This window comes from Pristiophorus japonicus, chromosome 4 (assembly GCF_044704955.1).
Source record: "Pristiophorus japonicus isolate sPriJap1 chromosome 4, sPriJap1.hap1, whole genome shotgun sequence".
Lineage (NCBI taxonomy): Eukaryota > Metazoa > Chordata > Chondrichthyes > Pristiophoridae > Pristiophorus > Pristiophorus japonicus.
The window spans coordinates 100,478,205-100,501,412 of NC_091980.1; the positions used below are offsets into that span (position 1 = coordinate 100,478,205).

At 41.5% G+C, this 23,208-nt stretch overlaps 1 protein-coding gene across 7 annotated transcripts in view; it reads right to left on the reverse strand.

The window, feature by feature from the left end:
• Positions 1-23,208, reverse strand: part of fbxo38 (F-box protein 38) — a 115,623-nt gene that overhangs the window by 21,249 nt on the left and 71,166 nt on the right. The window contains exons 16-17 of one of the 7 annotated variants that reach the window (XM_070878465.1): positions 7,771-7,903; positions 7,535-7,536 (exon numbers count right to left, since the gene is read on the reverse strand). The exons of the other annotated variants lie outside the window; for them this stretch is intronic. Of the exons in view, the coding sequence (XP_070734566.1) occupies positions 7,535-7,536; positions 7,771-7,903 (135 nt within the window). The remainder of the gene's footprint in view (positions 1-7,534; positions 7,537-7,770; positions 7,904-23,208) is intronic. 7 annotated transcript variants of the gene reach the window in all.

Here is a 23,208-nt window from a genome sequence, read left to right on the forward strand (position 1 = left end):
GACAAAACTTTGAAAACAGGCATAAATGGCTGGACACGCTCCCTTTTGAAAAAAAAATTCTGTTCCAAAGTGAATCTGTTCTAACTGACTAGAACTGGAGCAAACTAAATGGCGAGAATTCCGATTTCTAAAGATACTCCGTTCTACACCAGTTGCTCCTAAAAATCAGGAGCAAATCATGGCGAAACCTGGGGCCAATGTGTGTATTCATCAGTTATTTCTGTGTATTCTTGAACAGTCCTGCCTAGCTTTTATGCTGTGGATCTACTAGGAACTGGATTAAGGGTGCATTTATACTGCACTTAGATGTATAGTCACAGTTTGGGTTCAGCCAGGCAGAACTATTTTTATGTTGTTTGGATCCTGGTTGGAACTTAACTGCTTTATTTTCGAGAGAATTCTGCATACAATCCTGGATACAACATGCACAGAGCCATCTCCCAATAAATTATAAATTTACTTTAGATATCTGGGAGGGGAGAATCTCTGCTCTGTAACCAGTTAAATTCAAGTCAGACAGGTTAAAACAAAAATTGCCAAGGGGATCCAACAGACAGTATGCTTGGTGCAATGTACCCTATGCCACCCACTCAATTCATTTAACTGCTATGGAAGGGCGGGGGGGGGGTGGGGAGGGAAGAAGCCCAAACTGAATATAGAAATAGAAAATAGGTGGAGTAGGCCATTCGGCCCTTCGAGCCTGCACTACCATTCAAGAAGATCATGGCTGATCATTCCCTCAGTACACCTTTCCTGCTTTCTCTCCAAACCCCTTGATCTCTTTAGCCGTAAGGGCCAAATCTAACTCCCTCTTGAATATATCCAACGAACTGGCATCAACAACTCTCTGCGGTAGGGAATTCCACAGGTTAACAACTCTGAGTGAAGAAGTTTCTCCTCATCTCAGTCCTAAATGGCTTACCCCTTATCCTTAGACTGTGTCCCCTGGTTCTGGACTTCCCCAACATTGGGAACATTCTACTCGCATCCAACCTGCCCAGTCCCGTCAAAATTTTATATGTTTCTATGAGATCCCCTCATCCTTCTAAACTCCAATGAATAAAGGCCCAGTCGATCCAGTCTCTCCTCATAGGTCAGTCCAGCCATCCCGGGAATCAGTTTGGTGAACCTTCGCTGCACTCCCTCAATAGCAATAACGTCCTTCCTCAGATTAGGAGGCCAAAACTGAACACAATATTCCAGGTGAGGCCTTACCAAGGCCCTGTACAATTGCAGTAAGACCTCCCTGCTCCTATACTCAAAACCCCGAGCTATGAAGGCCAACATGCCATTTAGCTTCTTCACCGCCTGCTGTACCTCCATGCCAACTTTCAATGACTGATGTACCATGATACCCAGGTCTCGTTGCACCTCCCCTTTTCCTAATCTGCCGCCATTCAGATAATATTCTGCCTTCGTGTTTTTGCCCCCAAAGTGGATAACCTCACATTTATCCACATTATACTGCATCTGCCATGCACTTGCCCACTCACCTAACCTGTCCAAGTCACCCTGCAGCCTCTTAGTGTCCTCCTCACAGCGCCACCCAGTTTAGTGTCATCTACAAACTTGGAGATATTACACTCAATTCCTTCATTTAAATCATTAATGTATATTGTAAATAGCTGAGGACCCAGCAATGAACCCTGCAGCACTCCACTAGTCACTGCCTGCCATTCTGAAAAGGACCAGTTTATCCCAACTCTCTGCTTCCTGTCTGCCAACCAGTTCTCTATCTACATTAGTACATTACCCCCAATACCATGTACTTTAATTTTGCACACCAATCTCTGTGTGGGACCTTGTCAAAAGCATTTTGAAAGTCCAAATACACCACATCCACTGGCTCTCCCTTGTCCACTCTACTAGTTACATCCTCAAAAAATTCCAGAAGATTCGTCAAGCATGATTTCCCTTTCATAAATCCATGTTGACTTGGTCCGATCCTATCACTGCTTTCCAAATGCGCTGTTATTTCATCTTTAATAACTGATTCCAACATATTCCCCACTACTGATGTCAGGCTAATATAATTTAGTATTCTGAAAAGCACAGGGCTGGTTAAACATTTAATTTTCAAATTATACTCACCCTTTTGCCTAATGCAGTGATTTTGGATGCATACTGACATAACACTGCATAAATGCAATGCAGAAATTTGACAGGATTGTAGACCACTGCAAATATAACAGGCACAAGTCTACCAGCAAGATGCAGAATCATTGGCAGTGTAAAACGTTTGAATTGTTTTAATGCAGCAGTCCGCAGACATTAATAATCACTCTCCGTTAAAATTTAAGCTGCATTCAGAAGCCAGCAAGTGGAGCTCTGCACATTATGTAGTATAACTGCTTCCCAACAATATCTTAACCAAGAGCAGTATGGAATCAATTTATAATTGTGATTTGGCTGTTTATTTATAGAAGTCCAAACTTAAACACACCATAACCCAAGGCCTATTTGAAATATTCATTAACCGGCTAGCTAATTTGCTTTGCCAAGTTCATATCTGACTATCTTTGATTCGAAGCTTACCAGAAGATTCATCAATCTAGCTACAGTTTCCAGGACTGCCAACATGGGTGAAATTAAAAATACAAAATATTGGAAATCTGAAATTAAAAAACTAAAATTGCACAGAAAGCCAGCTTCTGAAACAGAATAGTTAGTGTTTTAGATATGACCATTCACTTCACCCAAACACTAACCTTGCTTTCTTTTTCAGATGTTGATCGACTCGCTCTACATTTCCAACATTCTGTTTTCATTTTAGTTCAAGTAGGTTTGAAGTGTGATACCAGAGTTAACCTTTGTTTGCATGCAACATTCTTTTGATACATCTAAACAAAATACTGAAGTGCATCTTTATCCTCCCTGACAAGAGGCTGAGAACCCCATCTCCTGTATGGCAATGAAGCCAGAGCCTTAGGGCCATTGCTTGGGCCACTGCAAGTGCCTGCCCCACATCACTTCCACTGGTGCTACTGCCCAGCAGAAAGCCAAAAACTAAAAGTCAAAGAACACAAACTAAATTTAACTGAAGAAATAACTTCATATTTGGGAGCTGTTGACTTATGGAATGGATTCCCACCTTCAGCTGTAAATGACGATGGAATTGTCGCGGTATCAACTTTAATAGGAAAAATGTATAGCTCCACCCCCTAATAAGTGGACTTTTCTCTTTGAGGCTGTTGCTTCTTTCACCACACCCAGTCCCTTTAGCTATATACTAAATCATTGACAAATGAATTTCCAAGCATCAATGCCAATGCTATTCTTCATCCACCCTACATGGTGCTGTAAGGTACCTTAGTGATGTATACATGTATATGTAAGATTAGGATTTGGTTTAATCTATAATCAAAGTTTTTGCTTTCTTTTTAACTGAATGAAATGGTTAAAAGTTGTTCATTCCAAAGCATTTGATGCGTCAGAGTACAATTTAGCTGACACTCTGCTTTTATTGTTTGCAGAAAGTGCAGGTGTGTCCCTTGACTTGTTTCCATGGCCTCACTGGAAAACAGTTAGTCAAGACAGTCTTGAAATAACAAATGGAACATTGGACAGCATAAAACAAGTTGGCATGTTGATTTGTAGGAATACACCCTTGCTGGGGGTTTTGTACACAATAACACTGGTCATGCCATAATCAATCAGCAATGATCTCAAACTTTTAAGAAGTTGTAGAGAAAATCAGGATTGGAAAGGAACAACAAAGTTTACATCTTTACCCGGGGAAAGCAAACATGCAACAGCATTGTTCATGCGTGTGTGTGTGGCTGGACTTTATCGAACACAATAAATGGATTTTTGTTGCATACATATTTGGAGTCAAAAATCAAACTTGTTAGTGTGCATGGGCCATCCAAAAGGAGACTGATCCAATTTGCTCTCATGAAAATAGCATGGCTGAAAGTGAGGACTCAGTGGAGCAAAGAATGGGTCATCTTTCACTCAATGGTACTGTCTGATACAGCTCTATTGCACGATCAAGTTTTGGTCTTGCTTTCTCTCATGATCACAGCTGTGGTGACTGAATAAATAAAATAAAAATTATAAAGTGCCTGCGCTATGTTGCCATAATGCTTCTGAACCCTTTACTTATTAGTTGTATGCAAACAGAGGTTATACACTAAGCATTGGCAAATTAATTCCCAGATTAGCTCATTACATGGTACAATTCTGAAGGCAATGCTACCTTGTTGATCGAGTTTCATTAATGCACATTCAGTAAACAATGCCATGTGGATAACCCTTCCTTTAATCTTGTTCTTGGGTTGTGATAGCAACTTACTACAAAAGTTACATTTTGAAGTGTTCGATAAAATGGTTGTGTGCTGTGCAAGTGCAGGTCAGTAAATACAAAAAAAGTAGCAAATGTGCAATGAAGAAAAAGTTGCTTTGCCCAAAAATATCTGCTCCTTCCAAAAGGCCATGCATAATTCCACCATCATGGGTTCTCCTCAATTTACAGATTCTAAGAAAAGTAATTGTTTTCAAAGTGTGGGAAAGACTTTAAATGGATCTAACAGTACAATCTACACAATTCAACCTATTCAGTTACATTCCAAAAAAATTTAATTTCCATAGTCCGTGCAGCAAAAGAACCAGTGTTCCAAAATACATTTGATAATCTACATCTATGCTTATTCTTATGTAGATTTGTGATCTATCATAATAACTTGCCACAGCAGTATCAGTAGTGACTTTATAAAAAGGTACCAAAAAAAGAATTATACAGCATATTAATCAGTGCTTATAACCATCATTTGTATTCTTAAACAAATAAATACCAACCCTGCTCCTACTGTACAATATTGGAATGGAGCAATGATATTTTTCTAATCTCCCATCTTGCCTGAGCTTTATCAATTCTATACTATGTCCCCTCATTCTACAAACAGGTAAATAACTTACCAACACCTACAGTATCCTAGCCATCAGCACTTGAAAGAGCAGAGCCATGTTCCAATTCAATCTTTTCTCTAGTGAAAATCAGTTGTATTTTGTGAGCCTCCCTTCAAAACCTAAAACTCCAATCTTTGTATTTCTTCATTTTATTTTTCCAATATATAATGTACTTTTGAATGCAGGGTGCTCTAAATCACATTGTATTCTAAATGTCATCTAAATATATGTTGCAAAGCTTTATAAATAACCTATTTTGACTTATCAAGTGTTAAAGTGCAAACATACTTAATTGGCCTTCCTGGAATCAGCTTTACATTATTTGTATACTTTGTGAATTGTGACAAGCAAATCTTTTTCCATTTACACCTTTGGTAATGGACACCAATGCAGTGCATTCATGTTTGATGTACCAATGTGTATTAACTTACTTTTATCCATATTAAAATCCATCTGCAGCTCCCAAATGGCTCAGTGGGTAAATGCATTGCTTGGTAGGGTCCCAGGTCCGGTCCCTTGTCTTTACTGAGTTAGTCGATCACAACTTGGGCAGCCGTGGGGGTGCTACAATTGGTCTCAGTGCACAAATGACCCTGGGATAGGGAGAAAAAAAATAATGTCGGCCAAAACTCCTGCTCCTGATGGTGCACATATGGATGCCATATGGATGCTAGATGAGGACAAAGCTAGGCTCGGTTATGATGGTCCCACAGTTGAGTAGCCTACTAACACCCAAAATTCTGGCTCATATATAAAGAATTACTATTTTGACAAATATCGGGTAGCCACCACCATTATGGAACCAACTTGAGGGTAGGGCAAGGCGAGAAAAACAAAATGCATCTGCAATTCTTTATTTTATTGATTTAATTGGTCCAGATCTCTCTCAATGTTCTCCAGGTCAACAGAAAATGACAGCATTCTCTTCCATATAATTTCTGAATACTGTAAACTAATGGTGAGCCAAAATCAAAGCCTTACAGAATTCCATTGGTCACTGTTTGCACTCTACACCCTCCCCCATTATGGCTGCAATCCTTTCCATTTTTGGTTTTATTTAGCTGAGACAGCTTTCGATCCAGTTAGTTAAATATGCCTAATTTGGTACACCTTAATTTCTTTCAAAAACCTCATGTGCTGAACCTTGTCAAATGCCTACAAGCCCTCTCTTTTTATTGTTGAACTACAACATTCCTAGCTCCACCAAATCCAACAGTATATCTTAAGAGCAGACTCCAGATTCAACATTCAAGGAATTAACAGACTGTTTAAATCAGTTCACAATGTTGCAGATATGGGTCACAAGGACACGCAAATCAACACACTAAGATTGTGGGCAGAGGTTAAGTAAAAAAATAGTAGAGCTTAGCTTTTCATTATGCTGTGCTCCAATATTTGACGTGTCAGTCTTGGTTCAGTGGTAGCATTCTCATGAGTCAGAAGATCATGGGTTCAAGTCCTACTTTAGAGACTTGAACATGTAATCTATCTTGACATTTCAGTGCAGTACTGAGGGAGTGCTGCACTGTTGGATGCACCATCTTTCGAATGAGATGTTAATCCAAGGTCACATCTGCCCTTTCACATAGACAAGGTCCCATGGAGAACTGCAGTGGAGATCTCTAGTGTCATGGCCAACAATTATCCCTCAAACACCAATAAAAACAGATTATCTGATCTCATTGTTGTTTGTGGAACCTTACTGTGTGCAAACTGGCTGCATTATAACAGTGACTACACTTTCAAAGTACTTCACTGGCTGTGAAGCGCTTAGGGATGAGCGGAGGTCATGAAAGATGTTACATAAATGACAGTTCTTTCTGCAGTACTGACTTGATTTACTTCAGTGGTTTTCCTCCTCACAAAAATAAACCTCCAAAGAAATGTTTCCATTTATAATACTTCACCCACTCACATCCAAGTCAAGATTTATTAAATTAGGACAACTGTAATACACAAGTAATTAGCAAATTAATAACAGGTTTTTATAGCAAACAAGAATTAGTCCCACAATTTCTAGAACTTTAGCCTCCCATAATTAACCTTTTAAAAAAATGTACAGCCGACTGATTTGTCTCAAATGCGGTAGGTTATTAAACAAAACATAAAAGGGAGACATCTCTACAATTCCTGGTCACACTCTTTCCTTTTTGTTTGCTTCGGAACTGCTGGATGAGATATTGGAACTTTCCACAATATGACATTGAGTAGAAAGTAGAATGGATACCAGTCACCATTCATGTATAGACAGGATCTGAAATTCATTAGAAAAGCAAGTTCTACTAAAATATCTGCTTCTACGTCAGTTCTAACCAACAGGTCTAAAATAGGCATAAAGATGCCAATGACAGACCCCAATAAGCACACAGCTATCTTTCTTTGTAATTTAAAGATCATGTGATAATTCAATACAATACACCTTGCCCTGCAATTCAAAGTAATCTTTCCTACAATTGCAAAGCTTTGGTTGAACAGAAAGCAGTGTCTGTGGCTGAATCAGTGTACTATTGCCAAGGAAATTATCCAACTCAAACACAAAACAGATGATTAGGAATGAGCTGCATAATAAACTGCCTAAGCTGGAGTGTGTCACAAGGCAGTAAACTATTCAAGTGATTCAGATGACCCCTTAAATCACATCATCTGAATCTAAATGTACAAGACGGTAGATTCAGAGGAATGGAATACATGGGGTGGGGTGGAGGTGGGGAAAAGTTAGAGATAGCGAGGGGCAGGGATTTAAAATTTGACATACTGGGAGATGTAGCTTCAATGCAGGTCACTAAGGACCGAGGTGATGGGCAAGCAGGGCTTGGTGCGGGATAGGATACAGGCAGCAGTTTTGGATTGTCTCAAGGTTACGCAGGTGGAAGGTTGGTCAAGAGCTCATTGGAATAAACAAGCAAGGAGGTGACAAAAGCATGAAACAGAGTATCAATAGCAGATGGTCTGAGATAGGGATTGAGATGGGTGATGTAAGAGGTGTTAGTAGGTACTCTGTGATGGAAAGAATATGGGATTCAACAGGATCCTGAGCATGCAAACAATCTGGTGTGACAATAGCCAGTAAGGGGGATGGACTTGGTGGTGTGTGCATGGAATTTGTGCTGGAGGTCAAAAATGAAAGCTTTGGTCCTTCCCAGTGTTTAGCTGGACGAACCCAGTGTTTAGTTGGAAGAAAGTATGGCTCATCCAAGACTGAATGTCAGACATGCAGTCTAACAGCAGAGGCAGTGGAGTGGTCGAGAAAAGGTGAAGAAGAATTGGCTGTCGTCAGCAGACTTGAAGGTAACTGCTGATGTTGCCAAGGGCAGCAAGAAGATGAGGAAGAGAAAGGGGCCCAAAGGAGGATCAGTGGGTAGAGCTCTAGCTATTATCAGATAGACAAAAGCAGAACAAAGTGAGGGCAATTCCATTCAGTTGGACAAGAGAAGAAGCGTGGCGGAGGATAAGAGATCAATTGCGTCGAAGGCTGTGGAGAAATCGAGGAGGAATTATTCACCACAATCAATCAGAGAATGTCCTTTGTGCCTTTGGTTAGTGTCATTTTGATAGAGAGGCAGAAACATGTTTGCGGGATTCAAGCAAGGGGAACTACAAGAGTGATAAGCATGGATTAGGGAGGCTACAACAATTTCAAAAACGTTGAGGAGAAATAGTAGGTTGGAGATGTGAAGTTATTGAGGGCAGAGCAAGGAGAATAGGTTTTTTTGAGGACTGGGTGTTGACAGCAGTTTTGAAAAGATGGAAACCATTTACAATTTCAGCTAGCATGGGGGAAGAAGTGTTTAGTGGGAGTGGGGTCAAGGGAGCACCAGATAGATCTCTCAGATGTGATGATGAGCTCGTAGATGCCACTAAGAAAAAACGTGAGAGATGGTTATTAATGGCTAGGTAGGGGGAAATGAGGTTTATTTAGGTAGATAACAGAAAAAAAACATAGAAGCATAGAAAATAGGTGCAGGAGTAGGCCATCCGGCCTGCACCACCATTCAGTAAGATCATGGCTGATCATTCCTTCGGTACCCCATTCCTGCTTTCTATCCATACCCCTTGATCCCTTTAGCCGCAAGGGCCATATCTAACTCCCTCTTGAATATATCCAATGAACTGGCATCAACAACTCTCTGCAGTAGGGAATTCCATAGGTTAACAACTCAGTGAAGAAGTTCCTCCTCATCTCAGTCCTAAATGGCTTACCCCTTATCCTAAGACTATGTCCCCTGGTTCTGGACATCCCCAACATCGGGAACATTCTTGCTGCATCTAACCTGTCCAGTCCCGTCAGAATTTTATATGTTTCCATGAGATTCCCTCTCATCCTTCTAAACTCCAGTGAATACAGGCCCAGTCGATCCAGTCTCTCCTCATGTGTCAGTCCTGCCATCCCAGGAATCAGTCTGGTGAACCTCCGCTGCATTCCCTCAATAGCAAGAACGTCTTTCCTCAGATTAGGAGACCAAAACTGAACACAATATTCCAGGTAGGGCCTCACCAAGGCCCTGTACAACTGCAGTAATGCTGCCCTGCTCCTATACTCAAATCACCTTGCTATGAAGGCCAACATACCATTTGCCTTCTTCACCGCCTGCTGTACTTGCATGCCAACCTTCAATGACTGATGAATCATGACACCCAGATCTCGCTGCACCTCCCCTTTTCCTAATCTGCCGCCATTCAGATAATATTCTGCCTTCGTGTTTTTGCCCCCAAAGTGGATAACCTCACATTTATGCTGCATCTGCCATGTATTTGCCCACTCGCCTAACCTGTCCAAATCACCCTGCAGCCTCTTCGCATCCTCCTCACAGCTCACACCGCCACCCAGTTTAGTGTCATCTGCAAACTTGGAGATATTACACTCAATTCCATCATCCAAATCATTAATATATATTGTAAAGAGCTGGGGTTCCAGCACTGAGCCCTGCGGCACTCCACTAGTCACTGCCTGCCATTCTGAAAAAGACCCGTTAATCCCGACACTCTGCTTCCTGTCTGCCAACCAGTTCTCTATCCACGTCAGTACATTACCCCCAATACCATGTGCTTTGATTTTGCACACCAATCTCTTGTGTGGAACCTTGTCAAAAGCCTTTTGAAAGTCCAAATACACCACATCCACTGGTTCTCCCCTGTCCACTCGACTAGTTGCATCCTCAAAAAATTCCAGAAGATTTGTCAAGCATGATTTCGAATTCATAAATCCATGCTGACTTGGACCAATCCTATCACTGCTTTCCAAATGTGCTACTATTTCATCCTTAATGATTGATTCCAACATTTTCCCCACTATTGATGTCAGGCTAACTGTTCTATAATTACCAGTTTTCTCTCTCCCTCCTTTTTTTAAAAAGTGGTGTTACATTAGCAACCCTCCAGTCCATAGGAACTGATCCAGAGTCGATATAGATTGTTGGAAAATTATCACCAATGCATCCACTATTTCTAGGGCCACTTCCTTAAGTACACTGGAATGTAAGACTATCAGGCCCTGGGGATTTATCGGCCTCCAATCCCGTCAATTTCCCGAACACAATTTCCTGCCTGATATCCTTCAGTTCTTCCTTCTCACTAGACCTTCAGACCCCTAGTACATCGGGAAGGTTATTTGTGTCTTCCTTTGTGAAGACAGAACCAAAGTACTTGTTCAATGACCCAGCTGCCAAAGCTCTCTGAGGCAGCGAATTCCACAGAAGAAATTCCTCCTCATCTCAGTTTTAAACGGGCAGCCCCTTATTCTAAGATTATGCCCCTTAGTTCTAGTCTCCCCTATCAATGGAAACATCCTCTCTGCATCTACCTTATCAAGCCCCCTCATTTCGATAAGATCACCTCTTATTCTTCTGAATTCTAATGAGTAGAGCCCAACCTACTCAACCTTTCCTCATAAGTCAACCGCTTCATCTCTGGAATCAACCTGGTGAACCTTCTCTGAATTGCCTCCAAAGCAAGTATATCCTTTCTTAAATATGGAAACCAAAACTGCACGCAGTATTCTAGGTGTGGCTTCACCAATACTGTATGTAGCAAGACGTTCCTGCTTTAAAACTCCACCCGCTTTGCAATAAAGGCCAAGATACCATTGGTCTTCCTGATCATTTGCTGTACCTGCATACTAACCTTTTGTGTTTCATGCACCAGGACCCCCAGGTCCCGCTGTACTGCAGCACTTTGCAATTTTTCTCCATTTAAATAATAACTTACTCCTCTATTTTTTTTTGCCAAAGTGCATAACCTCACACTTTCCAACATTATACTTCAGCTGCCAAATTTTTGGCCACTCATCTAGCCTGTCTGTCCTTTTGCAGGTTTTGTGTGTCCTCCTCACATTGCTTTTCCTCCCATCTTTGTAGCATCAGCAAACATTGTTACATTACACTCGGTCCCTTCATCCAAGTCGTTAATATAGATTGTAAATAGTTAGGGTCCCAGCACGGATCCCTGCAGCACCCCACTAGTTACTGATTGTCAACCCGAGAATGAACCATTTATCCTGACTCTTTTCTGTTGGTTTGCCAATCCTCTATCCATGCTAATATATTACCCCAACCTCGTGAACTTTTATCTTGTGGCACCTTGTCAAATGCCTTCTGGAAGTCCAAATACACCACATCCACTGGTTCCCCTTTATCCACCCTATTTGTTATGTCCTCAAAAAATTCCAGCAAATTTCTCAAACATGACTTCCCCTTCATAAATCCACGCTGACTCTGCCTGACTGAATTATGCTTTTCCAAATGTCCTGCTACTGCTTCTTTAATAATGGACTCCAACATTTTCCCAACCACAGATGTTGGGCTAACTGGTCTATAGTTTCCTGATTTTTGTCAGTCCCCTTTTTTAAATAGGGGTGTTGCATTTGCAGTTTTCCAATCTGCTGGGACCTCCCCAGAATCCAGGGAATTTTGTTAAATTACAACCAATCCAGTATCCCTGCCGCTATTTCTCTTAAGACCCCAAGGATGCAAGCCATCAGGTCCAGGGGATTTATCCGCTTTTAGTCCCATTATCTTACTGAGTACCACCTCCTTAGCGATTGTGTTAAGTTTCTCCCCACCATAGCCCCTTGACTATCTACTGTTGGGATATTTTTAGTGTCCTCTACTGTAAAAACTGATACAAAATACTTGTTCAGAGTTTCTGCCATCTCCATGTTCCTCATCACTAATTCCCTGGTCTCGTTCTCTAAGAGACCAACATTTACTTTCGCCACTCTCTTTGCCTTTTTATATACCTTTAGAAACTCTTGCTATCTGCTTTTATATTTCGTGCTAGTTTACTTTCACAGTATATCTTCCCTTTCTTAATAATTTTTTTTTTATAAAGTCATTCTTTGCTGGCTTTTAAAAGCTTCCCAATCTTCTGTCCTCCCACTACTTTTGGCCACTTTGTATGCCTGTGTTTTTAATTGGATACCATCCTTTATTTCTTTAGTTAGCCACGGATGGCTATCTTTTCTTTTACACCCTTTCCTCCTGGAATATATTTTTCTTGAGAGTTATAAAATATCTGCTTAAATGTATGCCACTGTTCATCAACTGTCCTACACTTTAATCTATTTTCCCAGTCCACTTTAGCCAACTCTGCCTTCATACCTTTGTAGTCTCCTTTATTTAAGTTTAGTACGTTGGTTTGAGATCCAACTTTCTCGCCCTCCATCTGAATTTGAATAAAAAAAGTAGTCACGATTATATGGGTTACAGAATTGAGAGAGGTATAATAAGGAGGACAGGAGACGAGTGAATTCATAAGGGGGAAGAAAAGTTGAGCTAAACATTGAAAGTCAATCAGTGCAGAGGGAGAAAAGTAGTGAAGACATTTTGGGCAGAAATTAGCACTTTACAAGGAGAGAAGGTTGGAACAAAGTGAGGTGCTCACAAGAAAATGCATGAGTAGAGGGAAGAGGCCAAGGCTTTAGTTATCTCTAGAACTGGCTTGATTATAGGATTAGAAATTGTCAGATCTGTAACAGTAACAAACTCAGCAAAATATTTCTGATGCTACAACAGAAGTTATTTCTGTAAGTAATTCTTGGGGATAAAGTTAGTCTATTTAACGACCCTGTTTTATGACTCATTTCACGCGATAATTGAAAAAAAGGAGAAAATTAATGAAAGTAGAAATGTGGTACAGGAAAGTCAAAAATGTGATCCAAGTTTTGAATTTTGCACAGTAAATTAGCATAGTTTTCCAGAACATAAACAAAAGATGTCAAATATTTTGTCTTTTCACACACCTTGAAAATGTTGACAAGTGCCCAGGACAACATTTCAACATTATCAACGTTGTTATTAGAGTCCAGGTGATGGGGAAATCAAACAAGAATAGGTTGCAGTGTACAAGGAGAAGGCTCTTCCCTTTGGCCTGAACAGCAATGAATTACTTAATATTAGCTGCCTTTCAAATTTAAATAAATTAGAAACAAATGTGCCACTTTTATTCAAAACTGCTCAGCCATTTACTTGATTATCTCAATGTTCACCGATAAATGAAGGCCAGTGGAATTTAAGGCTTTGGGTCAGCATACCATCAGAAGCCACATTTTGGCTTTGAGTGACATGAGTAGCACAACATAAAAAAGTTGTTACTTGAGTCGTGGAAGTTCATTCCTCTACAATGTTAGGCTTGTTAAAAATGTCTCCACTTTATTTGCAGTAAAAGTATGAGTTAAGTAAGTAGCATGGGAATGCAAGCGCCGATTAAAGTTGCAAAAGCTCATAAAAATAGTAAATCACAAAGATGTCAGATCTGCAGATATCCTGGTCAACAAGGTAATAGTATAAGCAAATAGATTTGGGGTGTGGGGGAGGGGAAAAGACTTATTTGACAACAATTCAGTGAAGACAAGTGGAACACCTTTATAGATATATGCCAAGCATGTAGCAAAATACATATAGAATTAGCAGGCATAGAATAACCAGGAATGAGCCTAACAGTATTAACAAATTAATAAAGAGGAAAACCAATGTTAGCTAAGTTCAGTTGGTAGCCCTCTCACCTCCAAGTTGTAAACTCAAGTCCCACTTAAGTTTGAGAATATAATTTAGCCTGCCTCTTCAGTCCAAGACATGTTGTCTTTTAGAGGAGGTTAGACTAAGGCCCAGTCTGCCTGCTCAGGTGGATACAAAAGATGCTATCAACTATTCAAAGTACAGCAGTGAATTCTCTCACTGCCCTCAACTACACCATCAAACACAGATTATCTGATAATTCCAATGCTTGCTGTTTGCGAGACCTTTCTGTGTGTAAAGTGGCTGCCATATTTGCCTGCATAATAAGCGAGTGCACTTCAAAACTAATACATTGGGAGCCTGAATTTGCAGTCGGAGGCTTCCCACGGGCGGATGCCTCCGAACCGCAATAAAACTACGACCCTACCTGATGGTCCTGGATCCGCAGAGACTCGCGCTCCTAGGCACCTTTGCATACGCAAGTGTCCTTGGAATCATGTGGATTGGCCCAATGAATCAGAAAGAGGATTCCCATTATGCTTATGGGGATTCCATTTACATGCGGAATCCCCATAGCTTAATAGGAATCACCCAAAAAATACATTTTAACATTGAAATGAAAAAAATACACTTGTTTTAAATGTTTAATTAAATTGTATTTTACTTAATTTTAATCAAATATTTAATTTTTTGAAAAATAAGTAAACATTTTTCAAGGAGCCAAAAATAAACTTATTTTACAGGTTTTTGAAGGTTAAAATGATTTAAATTTAAAACATTTTTTAATATTAAATCCTTATGCTGGTAAAATGCAGCCTTTTGCCTGCTTTTACCAGGCCTAAGAGCAATCGCTGGACAGTAATAGCCCAACTCTCCACCAGCGAATGTCCATTTCCTGGGGATGCGGAGGATCTGTCAAGATTCTCAGTGCATGCATAAACACGTAACAAGATAGATGAGTTGATGGCACAAGTAGATATGAATGGCCATTACAGAGACGTGGTTTGCAAGGTGACCAAGACGGGAACTGATTATTCAGGGGTAATTCGGAAACATAGAAAATAAGTGCAGTAGGCCATTCGGCCCTTCGAGCCTGCACCGCCATTCAATATCATGGCTGATCATTCCCTCAGTACTCCTTTCCTGCTTTCTCTCCATACCCCTTGATCCCTTTAGCCATAAGGGCCATATCTAACTCCCTCTTGATTATATCCAATGAACTAGCATCAACAACTCTCTACGGCAGGGAATTCCACAGGTTAACAACTCTGAGTGAAGAAGTTTCTCCTCATCTCAGTCCTAAATAGCCTACCCCTTATCCTAAGTGTGCCCTGGTTCTGGACTTTCGCAACATCGGGAACAGTCTTCCTGCATCTAACCTGTCCAGTCCCGTCAGAATCTTATACTTTTTTATGAGATTCCCTCTCATCCTTCTAAACTCGTGTATAAAGGGCCCAGTTGATCCAGTCTCTCCTCATATCTCAGTCCAGCCATCCCTGAAATCAGTCTGGTGAACCTTCGCTGTACTCCCTCAATAGCAAGAACATCCTTCCTTAGATTAGGAGACCAAAACTGAACACAATATACCAAGTGAGGTCTCATCAAGGCCCTGTATAACTGTAGTAAGACCTCCCTGCTCCTGTACTCAAATCCCCTAGCTATGAAGGCCAACATACCATTTGTCTTCTTCACCGCCTGCTGTACCTGCATGCCAACTTTCAATGACTGATGAACCATGACACCCAGATCTTGTTGCACCTCCCCTTTTCCTAATCTGCCGCCATTCAGATAATATTCTGCCTTCGTGTTTTTGCCCCCAAAGTGGATAACCTCACATTTATTCACATTATACTGCATCTGCCATGCATTTGCCCACTCACCTAACCTGTCCAAGTAACTCTTGGCATCCTCCTCACGGCTCACACCGCCACCCAATTTAGTGTCATCTGCCAACTTGGGAGATATTACACAATTCCTTCATCCAAATCGTTAATGTATATTGTACAGAGCTGGGGTCCCAGCACCGAGCCCTGCGGCACTCCACTAGTCACTGTCTGCCATTCTGAAAAGGACCCGTTTATCCCGACTCTGCTTCCTGTCTGCCAACGAGTTCTCTATTCATGTCAGTAAATTACCCCCAATACCATGTGCTTTGATTTTGCACACCAATCTCTTGTGTGGGACCTTGTCAAAAGCATTTTGAAAGTCCAAATACACCACATCCACGGGTCCTCCCTTGTCCACTCTGCTAGTTACATCCTCAAAAAATTCCAGAAGGATAGACAGAAAGGAAAAGGAGGTGGGTTAGCTCTGTTAATAAAGGGAGAGATCAGGGCCGTGGTGAGAAATGATAATGGCTCAGAAGATCAAGATGTAGAATCAGTTTGGGTGGAGATAAGAAATAATAAAGGGAAGAAGTCACTGGTGAGCGTAGTCTACAGGCCCACTAACAGTAGCTACACTGTTGGACAGAGTAGAAATCAAGAAATAATGGAAGCTTGTAAGAAAAGTATGACAATAATCATGGGCGATTGGACAAATCAAATTGGTCAAGGTAGCCTTGAGGAAGAGTTCAGAGTGTATCCGGGATGGTTGCCTTGAACAGTACGTCGTGGAACCAACCAGGGAGCAGGCTATCTTAGATCTGGTACTGTGTAATGAGACAGGATTAATAAATGATCTCATAGTAAAGGATCCTCTAGAAAAGAGTGATCATAGCATGGTTGTATTTCAAATTCAGTTGGAAGGCGAGAAAGTTGGATCTCTAACCAGTGTCCTGATATTATATAAAGGCGACTACAAAGGTATGAAGGCAGAGTTGGCTAAAGTGGACTGGGAAAATATATTAAAGTGTAAGACAGTTGATGAGCAATAGCAGACATTTAAGGAGATATATTCCAGTGAGAAGGAAAGATTTTGAGAAGGGAGAACCATCCATGGCTAACTAAAGAAGTAAAGGATGGTCTCAAATTGAAAACAATGGAATACAATGTAGCCAAGATTAGTGGGAGGCCAGAGAATTGGGAATTTTTTTTAAAAAGCAAAGGACTAAAAAAATGTGAAAGAGAGAAGATGGATTATGAGAGTAAACTAGCAAGAAATATAAAAACAGACAGCAAGAGCTTGTAGCAGGTATATAAAAAGAGGGTAGTTAAAGTAAATGTTGGGCCTTAGAGGGTGAGACTGGAGAATTAATAATGGGGAACAGGGAAATGGCAGAGACTCTGAATAAATATTTGTATTGGTCTTCACTTCAGAACTCACTAAAACATCCCAATAATAGATAATCAAGGGGCTATAGGGAGGGGGGGAACATAATACAATCACGATCTTCAAAGAAAAAGTACTCGGTAAAATAATGAAACTAAAAGGTGGACAAATCCCCTGCACCTGATGGCCTGCATCCTAGGATCTTAATAGAAGTGGCTGCAGAGATAGTGGAGGCATTGGTTGCAACCTACCAAAATTCCCTGGAGTCTGAAGAGATCCCAGCAGATTGGAAAAAAGGAGGGAGACAGAAAGCAGGAAATGATAGACCAGTTAGCCTGACATCTGTCTTTGGGAAAATGCTGGAGTCTATTATTAAGGAAGTGGTAGCAGGACATTTGCAAAATCATAATGCAGTCAAGCAGAATCAGCATGGTGTTATGAAAGGGAAATCATGTTTGCCAAATTGCTGGAGTTCTTTGAGGATGTAACGAGCAGGGTGGATAAAGGGGAACCAGTGGATGTGATGTATTTGGATTTCCAGAAGGCATTCGATAAGGTGCCACATAAAAGGTTACTGCACAAGATAAGAGCTCACGGGGTTGGGAGTAATATATTAGCATGGATAGAAGATTGGCTAACTAACAGAAAAGAGAGTTGGGATAAATGGGTCATTTTTCAGTTGGCAAACGATAACTAATGGGGCGCCACAGGGATCGGTTTTGGGGACTCAACTATTTACTATCTATATTAATGACTTGGACGAAGGGACAGAGTGTAATGTAGCCAAGGTTGTTGTTGATACAAAGATGGCTGGGAAAGCAAGTTATGAGGAGGACACAAATAATCTGCAAAGGGATAGACAGACTAAGTGAGTGGGAAAACATTTAGTATTTGGAGTATAATGTGGGAAAGTGAGAGGTTATCCACTTTGGCAGGAAAAATAAAAAAGCAAATTATTTAAATGGAGAGAGATTACAAAATGCTGCAGTGCAGAGGGACTTGGGCATGAAACACATAGTATGCAGGTACAGCAAGTAATCAGGAAGGTAAATGGAATGTTAGCCTTTATTGAAAGGGGGATGGAGTATAAAAGCAGGGAAGTCCTGCTGCAACTGTACAGGGTATTGGTGAGACTACAACTTGAGTACTGCGTCGTTTGGTCTCCATAATTAAGGAAGGATATACTTGCATTGGAGACAATTCAGAGAAGGTTCACTAAGTTGGTTCCTGAGATGAGGGGGTTGACTTATGAAGAAAGGTTGAGCCTATATTCATTGGCGTTTCGAAGAATGAAGTGTGATCTTATTAAAACATAAGATACTGAGGGGGGAATCTAGAACAAGGGGTCACCCATTTGGAACTGAGATTAAGAGAAATTTCTTCTCTGAGAGGGTCATAAATCTGTGGAATTCTCTGCTCCAGAGAACTGTGGAGGCTGGGTCATTGAATATATTTATGGTGGAGATAGACAGAATTTTAACCGATAAGGGTGTGAAGGGTTATGGGGAGCAGGCAGTGAAGTGGAGCTAGCCCAAGATCAGATCAGCCATGATCTTATTGAATGGCAGAGCAGGCTCGAAGGGCCAAATGGCCTAACTCCTGCTCCTATTTCTTATGCTGTTATGGAACTTGCAAGGCACTTACGCCATCATAGGCCCTGGAAAATCTAGGCCATTAAATGTAAGGAACTTTGGGCTGTTCTGAGCAGCTGAAAGACCACATTTGTCTATTTCTACATTACCATGGGAGCAAGGTGAAGTGTTTCATATAGAAATGTCAAAAGGTTGTTCAGAGAGATAGAGAGATCTGGGAAAAAAACAGCTTCAATTACAAATAGGAAATTCTTTCTGCACTTTAACAATAAGAGGGCAGTCAAAGACAAGATAAGAACCATAAATGATGTAAATGGTGCTGTGCACAGATAGTTAATATTTTCAACGATTACTTTCTCCAAGTATTCACAAGGAAAGCCATGAACAGCATGCCCTCACTAAGTGGCAATAAGCCAAGTAGAGTTAAAGACTTCAATATAAAATGAGATGCCCTCGTCAACGAAATAGCCTCAAAAACAAAAATCCCTTAAGATGTATGGTACTTATACCAGAGTACCAAGAGGAACAGAAGAAGATTTGCTAGGTGTTGATAATTATGAGGGAGTTATTGAAACACTGGGGAGGTACAGGTGGAGCGTCCAAAATACGGAAACCTCGGGACCGAGGCCGTTCTGGATTTCGGGTATTTCCGGATTTCGGAACGTCTTTCTGATGTCCCGAAAACCAGAAATGCCTGGGTCGAGGTAAGGGGTGGCAGGGCCTGGGGAGTCTGGTGGGCGGTCACTTCCTCAAAAAAGTCAGACGTTCTGAATTCAAGTTGACTGCTGTTTACTAATTATAATACAGATGATGGTCAAGTTTATTCCTGATAAACCCCTTATTTGACAGACTATTGAAGCAAGACTAATTAATCTGCAGTTGCCTATATCTGTTTTATCAACCTTTTTGAAAATGGACACCACAACAGCGGCCTTCCAATCTGGTAGTACAAGTTGAGCATCCGAAATCAGGAATTCTGAAATTCGAAATGTTCCGGAATCCAGGCCGATCCGTGGCGGGGTCATCCAGAAAATGTTCCGAAATCTGGACATTTAAGAAAAAACATTCTCACTGCGTGTTGGGCCTAGTGTGGGGGGCAGCGGGGCCTGGGGAGTCCGACGGGTGGCGGTTCGACGATTCTGGGTTCGGCTGCGGGTCAGGGGATTCCGGGTCAGGGGTCGGGAAAAATTGGCATTGAAGACCCGCAAAGGCGGCAAGTTAAAGTTTTTATTTTTTTAATTCTTTTTCAGCGATTTAGTAGGTAAGGGTTTTATGAATGTTTTGGAATTTTTTCTTGGTGGTGCAGGGGGTGGGGGGTTCCCTGTCGCTAGGCCCAACTCGCGGTGGTGACTTTTAAAAAAAAGTCTGGATTTCAGAACATTTTCCAGATTCCGGATGACCCAGCCACGGATCGGCTCGGTACCCAGATTCCGGTTCACCGAATTTTGGACGCTCAACCTGTACTACCAGATTGGAAGGCGGCTTATAGTGGTGTCCATTTTCAAAAAGATTGATAAAACAGATATTGGCAACTACAGACTAATTAGTCTTACTTCCATAGCCTGTCAAATAAGGGGATTATCAGGAATAAACTTGACAACCATCTGTTTTATAATAATTAGTAAACAGCAGTCAACTTGAATCCAGAACCTTCTTGACTTTTTTTGAGGAAGTGACACCCAAGAGTGGATTGTGGAAAGATAGCCTGATAATGTGGTGCACATAAACCTCCGAATATTTAAGGTCAAAGTGGAGGGGATGCAGGTTGAAGCTTGGAAATGGATTAGAAATTGACTGAAGGATTGCAATTAGCGACTACTAATTAGAGAAGTTATGTTACCACATGGTTTCTAACTTACATCAACTTGGGGTCAGACACCCAAAGTAAATGAGTCAAATTGAATGATGATAAACTAAGAGGGCTATTTTATTTCTAAGGAAGCAGCATGAGAAAAACTATGGCAAGTGAAAAGTCAAGTATTGAACATAAGGAAAAAATGTGTTAAATACATGCTCCATGAATGGTATTGAAATAACCACGGTGATGTTGAAAGCAATCTTACATAAGAACATAAAGAGTAGGCCATCTAGCCCCTTGAGCCTGCTCCGCCATTCAACAAGATTATGGCCGATCTGGCCGTGGACTCAGCTCCACTTACCCGCCCGCTTCCCATAACCCTTAATTCCCTTATTGGTTAAAAATCTATCTGTCTGTGATTTGAATACATTCAATGAGCTAGCCTCAACTGCTCCCTTGGGCAGAGAATTCCACAGATTCACAACCCTCTGGGAGAAGAAATTCCTTCTCAACTCGGTTTTAAATTGGCTCCCCCCGTAGTTTGAGGCTGTGCCCCCTAGTTCTAGTCTCCCCGACCAGTGGAAACAACCTCTCTGCCTCTATCTTGTCTATTCCTTTCATTATTTTAAATGTTTCTATAAGATCACCCCTCATCCTTCTGAACTCCAACGAGTAAAGACCCAGTCTACTCAATCTATCATAAGGTAACCCCCTCATCTCCAGCATCAGTCTAGTGAAGCATCTCTGTACCCCCTCCAAAGCTAGTATATCCTTCCTTAAGTAAGGTGACCAAAACTGCACGCAGTACTCCAGGTGCGGCCTCACCAATACCCTGTACAGTTGCAGAGGACCTCCCTGCTTTTGTACTCCATCCCTCGCGCAATGAAGTCCAACATTCCATTCGCCTTCCTGATTACCCACTGCACCTGCAAACTAACTTTTTGGGATTCATGCACAAGGACCCCCAGGTCCCTCTGCACCGCAGCATGTTGTAATTTCTCCCCACACAAATAATATTCCCATTTGCTGTTTCTTCCCCCCCCCCCCCCCCCAAGGTGATGATCTCACATTTTCCGACATTGTATTTCATCTGCCAAACCTTAGCCCATTCGCTTAACCTATCTAAATCTCTTTGCAGCCTCTCTCTGTCCTCTACACAACCCGCTTTCCCACTAATCTTTGTCATCGGCAAATTGTTACACTACACTCTGTCCCCTCTTCCAGGTCATCTATGTATATTGTAAACAGTTGTGGTCCCAGCACCGATCCCTGTGGTACACCACTAACCACCGATTGCCAACCTGAAAAGGACCCATTTATCCCGACTCTCTGCTTTCTGTTAGTTAGCCAATTCTCGATCCATGCTAATACATTTCCTCTGACTCCGTGTACCTTTATCTTCTGCAGTAACCTTTTGTGTAGCACCTTATTGAATGCCTTTTGGAAATCCAAATACACCACATCCATCGGTACAACTCTATCCACCATGCTCGTTATATCCTCAAAGAATTTCAGTAAATTAGTTAAACATGATTTCCCCTTCATGAATCCATGTTGCGTCTGCTCGATTGCACTATTCCTATCTAGATGTCTCGCTATTTCTTCCTTAATGATAGCTTCAAGCATTTTCCCCACTACAGATGTTAAACTAACCGGCCTATAGTTACCTGCCTTTTGTCTGCCCCCTTTTTAAAAACAGAGGCGTTACATTAGCTGCTTTCCAATCCGATGGTACCTCCCCAGAGTCCAGAGAATTTTGGTAGATTATAACGAATGCATCTGCTATAACTTCCGCCATCTCCTTTAATACTTTGGGATGCATTTCATCAGGACCTGGGGACTTGTCTACCTTGAGTCCCATTAGCCTGTCCGGCACGACCGTCCTAGTGATAGTGATTATCTCAAGGTCCTCCCTTCCCACATTCCCGTGACCAGCAATTTTTGGCATGGTTTTTGTGTCTTCCACTGTGAAGACCGAAGCAAAATAATTGTTTAAGGTCTCAGCCATTTCCACATTTCCCATTATTAAATCCCCCTTCTCATCTTCTAAGGGATCTAAAGGGTCTTAGTAGATTTGAAGCTAAATATGTTCAATCACCACAGAGCAGCAATAAACAATGACAGAATGCTGAACTATAATGCCAAAACTGTAGTGTGGAAGTCATGCTTACAGATCATTGCACTGATCAGACCACATCTAAATTCCAGTTCCAATCACCTAGAGGGAGCATTCAGCACTGAAAGCAGTCAAAGAGCCACAAAGCTAGTTCCCAGTGTCAGAAATCTCAGGTATGAGGTAAAACTGAAGACAATTAATTAGGAGAACCTAGCGCTTGCTAAATTAGTGCCAGGCACTGATGTTTGCAAACTTTTAAAAAATTCAGCATTTGTACTCCAGGAAGGAAGTGGAGGGCTAAATCAAGCGCTCCACTTCTTTCGTGGAGTGCAATCGGCAGCGGGGCCGGGGGGGGGAAGGAGTAGTGGTCAGTGGAGCAGCGCTGCCACGTTGGAAGGCTCCTTCCCTCCCTTAAAAGGAAGGGCTATTGCTGCAGGATCTTCAAAGAGAAAAAAAAAACTTGCCTTCTAAACGACGGCAGCCGCGATCCTACCCGATCATCCTGGCACTCAAGCAGAGTGCTGAGCTGATCAATCGCAGGGGAGAGGGGTCAGGAATCCGCGAAAAAACCGGCAAGAGAGAAGATAAGTTTTAACTTACCTCAGCCACCTCACCTTTAAGCATTGCCCCCGA